Source organism: Haplochromis burtoni, unplaced genomic scaffold, assembly GCF_018398535.1.
Source record: "Haplochromis burtoni strain Fernald_Lab_line unplaced genomic scaffold, NCSU_Asbu1 Contig_1730, whole genome shotgun sequence".
Classification (NCBI taxonomy): domain Eukaryota; kingdom Metazoa; phylum Chordata; class Actinopteri; order Cichliformes; family Cichlidae; genus Haplochromis; species Haplochromis burtoni.
In genome coordinates, this window is record NW_024584091.1 from 1 (window position 1) to 10,383 (window position 10,383).

General features: G+C 40.4%; 1 protein-coding gene across 1 annotated transcript; it reads right to left on the reverse strand.

The window, feature by feature from the left end:
* Positions 1-7,385: 7,385 nt before the first annotated feature.
* On the reverse strand, positions 7,386-10,081 carry LOC121811772 (scavenger receptor cysteine-rich type 1 protein M130-like). The gene is made up of 4 exons (XM_042217260.1): positions 10,024-10,081; positions 8,513-8,545; positions 8,109-8,390; positions 7,386-7,762 (listed from the first exon to the last, which is right to left on the reverse strand). Exons 1-4 carry the CDS (start codon positions 10,064-10,066, stop codon positions 7,401-7,403), a joined length of 720 nt encoding a protein of 239 aa, XP_042073194.1. The 5' UTR covers positions 10,067-10,081; the 3' UTR covers positions 7,386-7,400.
* Between the last annotated feature and the right edge of the window lie 302 nt (positions 10,082-10,383).

Below are 10,383 nucleotides of genomic sequence, written 5' to 3' on the forward strand. Positions count from 1 at the left end.
AAAGGAAAAGAAAGAAAGAAAGCACATTTTTTTGTCATTGTAACGACACAATTGGCTGCTTTCTCACTGCATGTGGCATCACAAGCATGTCATACATTATGATCATTGTTACTGTGACAATGTGCACGACTGTCAGGTCAGTGTGTGCACCTGCTGTGGGCAGAAATGTGACACCAAAGCTGACCGATGAACGATTGATGTGCTCTGCTGCAACCACAGATGAGAGCTGAGACACACACACACACACACACACATGCACGCACGAGCTGTCCAAAGACTGGTGATATGGTGTGCTGAAGGTGGACAGACAGAGGTGAACAGGGGTGAAATAATGTGACCACAGGTCAGTCCCCCCGACCTCTGTCCATTAAAACTTGGCTTTGATTGGACAGATAACAGACATCAGAGCAGACATTAGAAGTGATGTGGTGTGCTGATGGGGTCATCTGGGCTATGGTGGGGTCTTTTGTGTTTGGGTTCCCAGGACAGATTCCATTGTTCTGCCGCAGGGGTATTGGACAGGGTGCAAAGGTCAACCAAGGCTTCAAATTAGGGACTGACCTCATGTGTGTGTATATATATGAGGTTATAGGTTGCTTTGATTTTATGAATAAACTTGGATTTTTTTATTGCCCAGTGTTAATCATTGCATTATAAGGTTTATAAATCATCTGTTTCTGGTAGAGGAACACTCCCATTGTTTGCATTTGGATCACAGACTGTGCTTGACATTACTTGGACTGTGGAACCCTGTGGGTTCTGTTTTTTTTTTTTCAATAAAGCCAGAGTGTTGGTAGTCTAAATGCCTGGACAGATGCTATTCCTGCAGTGACACAGCTTCTACTACACTTGGATCTGTGCCATCCAGCAGAGTCTAGACATTACCTGCACTGATCTGTAATCACATGTTTTTTTATGTTCTTTAACTGGATGCTTTTATCGGTACCGTGTGTTATGGAGCATAAAGGTTGCAAATTTGCTAACACAAATTCAAATCATATCTCCTATTTTCCTTAAAGGTCTTTCGGTAGGGTCGGCGTTTTCTTCTGGTAACCATGTCACCAACACCTAATGCCACTCCATTGTCTAGTTTGTGTTGGCCATTTTTATGTACTGACAGGAGCTAGGGCTGGGCCATATCATACCGTAATACCGGTATAATGTTGGGCAATGATAAGAAAATGAAATATCGCGATAGAATATGGGTAAAACGCGCATGCGCAGTGCCTTTGTTTTCATACGCACATGGCGGAAAAAGCATGTCGGAGAATGAGAAGGGGGAAAGTGGATCGTTGAATGAAACGGATGAACCAGAATTGGTTTGTAAAAATGGTGCAACTTCAGTGATGTGGAACTGGTTTGGTGTTTGTCCGTCAGATACACGACAAAGCACATTTTTTTGCAGAACATGCAAGCGGCCGTCGGACTAAGATGCTCCTTAAATCTGGGAGTAATCTGGGTCCTAAACTCCGTATGCTTCAGGTCAAACGAACACTGCAGCATCACTGAAGAGTTAAAACACTGTCTAAATTCTTTCATCTTTAATAAAACGATCAGCATTGCTGCTTTACCAGGTGTAACTATGAAGTTTAACTTCCAGGCATCCATGAAAACAAAATGTATTACATTTAACGGAGTTAGAAGTTAGCAGGAAGCTAGCGGAAGTTAGCTCGCTAGTTTCGCTAGTTACCTAAGCATGATATAGCATGTTCTGACTGAGAGATTTCTGAAAAAAATCAAACGTACAGCTCTGCTATCACTTCCAACATAAATGAAGACAGGAAACTAAACAGCAGTGACGTTTGTAGGGTTACTGAAGTTGGGCTAGCTGGTATATAATGATGTGCTACGTGATCGCTAGCGACACAGCTATGTTAGCATAACATAAACAGTGAAGCTGGAGGACGAACACTAACACTTTTCCACTTATAAAAGTTAACGTTAAAGTTCCTGATAGTTAGAGACAAATGCAATCGCATGGCAGGATGCTGTAAACGGACCAAACTTCAGTCAGGAGAACAACTGAGATAATCCATCCACAATACGAGGTTAGTCATTAATATACTGCAACAACATGGGAATAGAGCAGCTGCCAGAGAATTCAACATTAATGAATCAATGGTACAGAAGTGGAGGAAGCAAGAAGAATGAGTTTAATAAAGTTTGATTTATCTGACTGCTTTGTTTCGCTTAATGTGCCTTATAATCCCGTGCACCTTATGGTCCGAAAAATACGTACTGCACACTGCAGTTTAATGTTGCAAAGCACCTCTTTTTAACTTCAGTGGATATTATACATGGTTATGCTCAGGATATGTCAGCCCATTTCTACTGGAAATGCCTTTTGGTTAAACTTTCAGCAAGGAATTTGCATTTGCACTGTTACATTTTTATAAAGCTTTAATGTACATAAAAACCAGCTTCTTGTTTAAGTGAAAATAAATGGAAGGTTGTCTTTTTGCGCTAGTAATGTTGTGGAGTTGTATTTTGTCTCGCATCAATTATATCGTCAGTTATATCGTTATCGCAAATTTTCAAATATATATCGTGATAAATATTTTTGGCCATATCGCCCTGCTCTAAGGTGATGCTGTAATGTATGTTTTAATTTTGAAATTAAAGCAGCCTTTTTTCCGTTAAAAGGTTCTTTGTGAGGATCAATCCAGACATGGGAACAAAATGCCCTGCAAAACTTGGTACAAGCCGCAAGACAGGTCGTGTCGTAAAGAGGAAGGTTACAAGCATCAGCCCTCGGATCACCACCTTCCTCCAGCGGCTCTCTGAGTTTGAATGGAGGACTTCCAACTAGGTAAGAATACAGAGATGATAATATCTTTTACATAGCTGATAATTATATACATACTGTACACACATCCATACAACAGTATGAATGATCTCAGACAGATGTGAACAAGTGAATAACCTGAGCAAACATGAATATTGATGATGTGTCTTTGACAGGTGGTGATAAAGACTACGCTGAACCCGACCATCCTGGTAACGGAAATCTAAATCCCATGTCACATTCTATTTCCTGGGACCCACTGATAATTATTACATTTTGTAAATGATTTTTGTTTTACAATTGTAATAGTTTATTTAATGTTCATGCTGGTGGGTTTGTCCTGTTTTTAGTGGAATGAAAAACTGTTTTCCTTAAAAAAATCAGACACAGAAAGGTGAAGGACTGTGTAGTTTTCATGTACGCTTCTATTTATTTTGGTTATTGACATTGTTTTTATTCAGTTGAAAAATGTTTTTCTTGTTAAAAAAAATATCAACAATAAATGTTGGTTTAATTCACTATTCTGAGACTACTTTATTGAATTATATTGTTTTTTGTAAATGTTCTTATATTGAATATGAATGTTAATATTTATTCTGTAAAACACAATTACAGTCTAAACAAATTATACTGTACACAATTACAGTGTTATACCATAAACCACATTTGCAGTACAGTGATACTATAAAACTTAATCACGGTAAATCTTTCTAACTGTAAACCATGTTTACAGTAAAGTGGTTGAACTGTAAAACATCACAACAGTAAAGATACTGTAAATCAGTAATTACAGTAACTTACTGGCAATAGTGTTGCCAGGAAAACTATGCAACATATTCAGTTTTAGTATTTATATTCACTGTTAACTGTAACTACACTCAAACTGTTAATGCTATCTTATTTTAATAAACAACACTGTCATATGCAAAACTAGGGTGGCACTTGGGGTGCAAGAGATCATTTTAGGGTGGCACTTGCCACCCCATGACACCCTTCTACATCCGCCCCTGACTTTGAGCACCCACCCCCTCAAAAATTTCTGCACAGCCCAGCTGATTACAGCTGCCAAAGAAACTGACAGTTCTTCAGGATGGAGCTTTGACCGGACCTCTGGTTCAAAATCAGAAGGATGGAGGACAAAAGAGATGGTGTAGAAATGAGACCATGTTCCATCCAAACATGCTTTCGAGCTCCTTGGAGGTCCTCCTCTGCTGGCTGAACTTGTTCCTGGCCTTCCTCGAATGGCTCAAACAGAGCATGTAGGGTCAGTCAGCTCACTGTTCTACTGTCTGCTGAGCTGGAGAAACATAACAGCACAACAATCAGGCTTTCTACATCATTCCTCTTTTCAGTTGAAAAAAAAACCAAACAGGCTGAGGCTTCATTCTCAGCAACAAACATGTTCAGTACCTGACGGTAGAGATGAAGACCAAGGATCATGAGTACAATGACCAGCAGGGCGACCAGTGTTATGACAACAACTTTAACAACGTCTGACTGTTTGGGATCTGATAAAGACACACTCACAGTCATCAAGCATCATTAAAGAGATGACTCAGTCCAGGGGACTTATCTATTACATGTACAGTACACTGAAAACATTTTCAACCACTTCTTCTTTATGTTTTGCTAAACAAATGCAGTGCAGCAATTCATTGAAACACATGGAAAAATAAATGAAAAAATAACATGGCATTAGATACTGTTAATCTACTGTAGATAATTTGTGAGGCCAGCCACACTTTTTATTTTTTCCTCCGCTTTTCCAGTCTCATCAGATTTTTGGATGAGACTGAAAGGCAAGAAAAAAAAAGGCATAAAACCTTTTTGGTTTTGTGCTTCTCAAACTGTATCATATTTGGCATTTTTCATAGATTTAACTTAAGACATGTCAAAATTGCTGCACTTTGGTGGCAGGTTTTTATTACAATATTGATTAAAGAAACATTAAAAATTGAGTCCTTGCCAAGTTATCTGTTATGTGTAGACACAACACTGGTTGATCAGTCAGGTACAAGGACTGGACTGAAAATGATGTCCAAAGAAAAATAGTGAAAGACCTTCAAAAAGCTGGAGACCTATTGCTCAAGACCACATGTTGTCATGTGATAAAGTACAAAAATACTTACTGCATATTTATGGCTAATATTTCTATGTATCTCAGAATACTGCAGTGTATGCATCAAAGTAGTAGTACCATAACTCATAACCTGAACCTCTCTGTTATTTAACGCTGCCCTGAACACAAACCCAGCAGCCTCTGCTTCAACTTACCTGACACAGTGACAGATAGCAGGGGGCTCTCAGAGGACAAGTCATGGTAAAAAACATAGACGTGATAAATGCAACTGTAGTTTCCTTGGTGGGTGTGCTCTGCAGCAGGAAACAGGAAGTGGGCGGTGATTGACAGCTGGCTGGGTGTAGTTGTATGCTGTGTTGGCTGAGGTGAAGGTGAGCTGGAAGGAGCCTCCTGGGTACTGTGGCTGGATGGAGCAGCTGATGGTGAAGTTTGAGCCCCTGGACACCTGAAGCCCCTGCTGCTGGGCCATGGAGACCCCATTCATGAAGGACACAGAGATGATTGGCTGAACCAGCAGGTCTGTAAACATTGAGATGATGCAAGGTGAGGTCACATCTACCTTCTGTAAAAAAAATGAAGCAGGATCTCAGCTGGGTGCACTCTCTCCAAAATCATTTACTGTAAACACCAGAGCATATGTCTGCTCCTCGAGCCCTCTCTCGAACCATTAACCTCCAGTTTTCCCGTCTGGTGGACAGTTTGTGTTCTTCATTCAATTTGTTTCAGTTTTCAGGTTGTTTTAGTCACAGCAGCTCTTTATCTCCTTTCTCATCCCGACTTGTCTGTTTTATTTCCATCCAGTTTGGAGATGAACTTACATTTTAAGTTAGTAACTGGTTTGCTGGTGAACACTGATTGTCTACAACAGATGCAACAGTCAAGGTAAAATGGCTTTCTTTTGACATTGGGTATTAATATGTGTTAAGTTTTAGTTTGCAAAGTTTTCATGTCACAATTATACAAATGATTCCACTAATTATGTCCAGATACTTTTTTGGTGTTGCTACTTCAGTATCAGCTAACTGAGCAGATTTTGTCTTTTAGGGTTCAGACGGTAACTCTTTTTGCCATTTAAGAAAAGTCTGAGATGGTTAAGTTAAATGAGACAGGCAAAAGGAAATACAGGAATTCAGGTGTCTTTACTGGTCAAGCAGATAATAAATGACTGAAATAAAAATGGAATGAAGCATTTGATAAAATTTCCCAGAAAGTATGAACATATTTCAGAAGAGCAGTGATCGTGACAAACAAGAACTAAACCCTGCAAAGTCGATAAGATAAGGATATGTGATAGATGATTCTGCTTACCTTTGCAGGTGACATTCAGGGTTAGGAAAGAGGAAGATGATTTTGCACATTCTCTCAGAGCAGATCCGGAGTGAACACAATCAGGCTCAATTTTCAACACAGAAATCTCAGAGGGCTCATTTTTCCACTGTATAGAAAATGCAGAGCCACAGCCCAAATGTTCACAGACGACATGTGCCTCCTTCAGATCCCAGTCAAAATAATCGATTGTTCTCCACTTTCCCACTTTCACCTCCAGCATGCCTGCACGGCGACTGGCTTGGCCCACCAACCTGACAGGCTCTGAACAGAAAGCAGAGTTGTTACATAAGTCATTATTTTGACAGTGCCGAGTTGTTTTCCCTTAGAATCTGTTCAGTATAGGTTTGAGATAAATGTTCTTAAATTCTGCCCCACACAAACGTTTTTAAACCTTATTGATGAAACACTGCAGCACGACCTGGAAATTTAAAGAAAAGGACCAAAGTAAAACTGTATTTAACCTCCTTTATGTTTACTTATTTAACACTCTGAGAGAGCAAAGAACCGTCAGCCTGCTCTCTGAGTCCAATTTCATCCACCTCTTGTGTGAGGAGGACGTTCTTCCTCACTTCTTCTGCTTTTCTCCTCCTTCTCCTACTCCAGTCTCCAACAATTAAGGTAAACTGGGAACCGCTTATTTAGTCACTCTAGCCTTGTTTCCACTGGACATTTTAACCCTATATAAATAGCTTTAATAGCTGCAGGTCCAAGAAACTGACTGTATCTGTCTACAGACTTGTCTCTCTGTCTCTGTTCTTCTGCCTTTGTCTCTGGGCAGGCAGGTGAGTGACAAATGAGGTAACCAGCTTGAGAGCGTAGGTGAGTTAAAATGATAGAATTCTTCAATTCAAACAGGCTTAAAGGAATCCGTGCTGAAGCTCTGGCATATGTGCTAAAACAACTACACAGTGCTTCAGAAGCACAGTGTCGAGGCTTCATTAGTCTGGCCAGAGTGAGGTGATCAATGATGTCCAAAGATTCATTCGTCCCTTTTATGGTGCCTGATCCAGTGGATTACAAAGGATTAAATGATTGGTATGATCATTTATGTGTATAATGTATAAAAATATACATATACATTACAATATTACATTTAAACATACCTATCGCCTGGTTTATTACATGAGCATGTGGATGCAGGGACCTGACAGCAGAGGTATACTGCCAATATGTACATAAAATGTGCTGGGAGTATGCAGAGAGTCATCAGTAAAAGAATAAAGTGAGTTTGAACCACATCAAAGCTGCAGCTCCTCTTCTACCTGAGCAGGTGAGTCCAACAGCTTTGCCAGGTGAGCAGCTGTTTCTAGCTGAGCCTGAGCTTCTACAGTCCAGGAGAGCAGACTCATGGCCTCCACACTGGAACTCTTTGCTCCACACTGGAGCCTCCACTTCTCCATAGAGCGCCCCCTGGAGGACCGAAGGAGGCCCACAGCCGAGCTCCCTACAGACCACCTCTGCATCCTGCTGGTCAAAGTCAGCTTCACACACTGAGGACCAGCTCTGGTCAGACTTCACCTCCAGTCTGCCTGAACACAGACTGGAACCATTCAGCAGCCTGACAGAGTCTGGAGACATCAGAGAAGATCAAACAGAGAGCTCAGAGACAGCAGAGACATGTTTCAGCTGTCAGTGATTTGTTTTTGTGGTGCGTCAATATCAGCAAATATTTGCTAAATTTTCTACTTTTTCTGAAAAATAAAATTATACTATTTTAGAGAATACTCCAAAGATTCAAAAGGGTTATTTAAGAAGTGCCTTGACTACAGGTGGCTGTGTGGGTGTCAGGATACTGATGAGCCACAGATGGACTGATAGAAGAAGTCTTTTCAGGCTTTTCTGCTGCTGCAGATGATGTGCTACTATTCTACCTGGTCTTTGTGTCTGGTGCATCAGTGTCACTGATGGGCTGACCTGAGCAGGTGAGCTCCACGGCAGAGGAGAAGCCTTCTGTTGTTACACAGTTCCTCAGAGCAGATCCTGACTGAACACAGGTAGAATTGACCCCCCACACTGAGCTTTGTGGGGACTGTTCTATAGAAACAGCGGAGCCACAGTCCAGATGTTTACAGAATACAGCTGCTTCCTTCAGGGTACAGTCAATGAATTGCAATGGTTTCCACTCTCCCAGATATTTCACCTGCAGTGTACCTCCGCAGTGATTGGCTCCTCCCACCAACCTGACATCATCAGACTCTGAACAGAAAGCAGAGCGTCATCAGTAAAGAAGCAATTTTACTTCTGAAACGATGAGAGACAAATGCGAGTCACGATTTTCCCTCAGTGATTGTTCATTTCACTTTAATTTTTCTGTGTACCTGTTGAATCTTGTTTTCCATAAGCCTGAATTCCTGAGGAGAAAATCAGAGAACCATCAGCATAAAGCAGGATTCTGTGGAGCTCAGCTGTGGACATAACTCTTAGTGTTAGGGTGATTTTGATAATAGTTGTCATTCTTGCACTTAAATTTGTAGCCTTGTTTCAAACTGCATGTTAGAATTCTTCTGTTCTATTCCTCCCCCACATGTAGAAAGGTGGGGGAAGCTATAGTGTTTAACTGCAGCACATCCTATGTAAACGTTCTGTTTTCTTATTTAGTAAACTTCTCCCTTTATGGCCTCACCTATGCTTGTGTATGGTGTACCATTAAAGGGGTTAAGCCATATACAGGGTGAGGGGAGATGACCCTTTGTGATCAACAGGAAGTCACTTATTTGGGTTTTAACCTGCAAAACACACACACACACACACACACATGCACATGCACACGCACGCACACACAGGGGTTGACAATGGGTGGTGCTTGTGTATTCACAGAATAAAAGGCTGCAGGGAAGGGTCGGTCATTTGAGGTCGGGTGAAGAGCTGCAGCCTGATCCGACCAGGTTTCCCTTGCAAGTTAAAACGGATCGCTGTTTGTCTTGCTTTGTTCACGGGTGATAAGTCTCTGAACCAGCAGGGCCTGCAAGCGCAGACCCAAAACTCAGGTTTTGTCTGATTAGTATCTTCTGTCAGTATCTTATATAATATCTACCGGTAAATAACCAGAGTGCAGAGTACAGAAATCAAAGACTGATTTAAAAGCATGAACAACGTGATCAAATAAAATTTAGTTCAATTCAGTTTTATTTATATAGCTAAATACCAATAAAAGTCACCTCAAGGTGCTGTATTGCTTTTGTTTTTCACAGATGCAGTCTTGTAAACTTTTTTTAAACACATGTTGATCTTGAATCAAATCCCTGAAGAGCATGAACAGTTTCCAACTGGAAATGACACCATTATTATTTACTACTGGTTATTATTACTTGTAGTTTGGTGCTATACAAATAAAATTGAATCAAACTTAACTGAATTATTAAACATAGTATGTGAAGAAAACTCCTCATTTACATTTTAAAAAATGGAGCATAGATATTTATGATTCAAACGAGAGCAGCACAATATTGGGGATGCAGTCAAAATTAAGAGAATGATAAATTATAAAAAATGTAATATCATCTGTAAAGCATCTGATTGACAAAAGCACATGTTTTTCAGCATGACAATGATCAAAAACACTGCAGTAAAAGCATAATCTATGACAGACAAACACAGTGGAACACTGTCAGTCATAGATTGGACTCCCCAGAGCCTGAATATTCCTGACAGAGAGCAAAACAAAAGGCAGAAACACCAAGAGAAGTGCTTTGAATGTCCTTCAAGAAGAGATGACAGAGAACTGCTCAGAGAGCTCAGATTGAGCTGAAGTATGAAGCTGCTGACACCAAATATTGACTTTCAAACTTGTTTTCATTAGTGCAATAAAAACAAATCAAAGCAGTCCTACCTGAGCCCCACAGCAGCAGCAGCAGCACAAACAGCTGATCCATGTCCGGATAAACGTGTCTCTGTCTGTGCTCTGCTATGTTCATCACATGCTGTCCAGTTTATAAATTTAGGTTACACTAGTTTCGTTATAATAGAAGAATTTGCTAAAAGAAAAAAACAAAAGCACAGGGAGGCGAGTTGTGTGTATCTGCCAAGAGAATCTCATCTTACTCATCACATGATCAGAATTCCCATCGTTTATATTTACTTTTCTCTGTTCTGTATGAGTCTGTCACAAGAGTAAAAACAAACTCAGTTATTACTAATACTGAAATTATTAAGAATCCAGCAGCCAGAGTCCACGAGTAAACCACCAAAC

Coding starts and splice junctions, on each gene's coding strand:
- LOC121811772 (XM_042217260.1), bottom strand. CDS start 10,066: ATGGATCAGCTGTTTGTGCTGCTGCTGCTGCTGTGGGGCTCAG. Junction 8,546..10,023: donor GCTGCTGCTGTGGGGCTCAG/GTAGGACTGCTT, acceptor TTTTCTCCTCAG/GAATTCAGGCTTATGGAAAA. Junction 7,763..8,108: donor CGTGGAGCTCACCTGCTCAG/GTCAGCCCATCA, acceptor TGATGTCTCCAG/ACTCTGTCAGGCTGCTGAAT.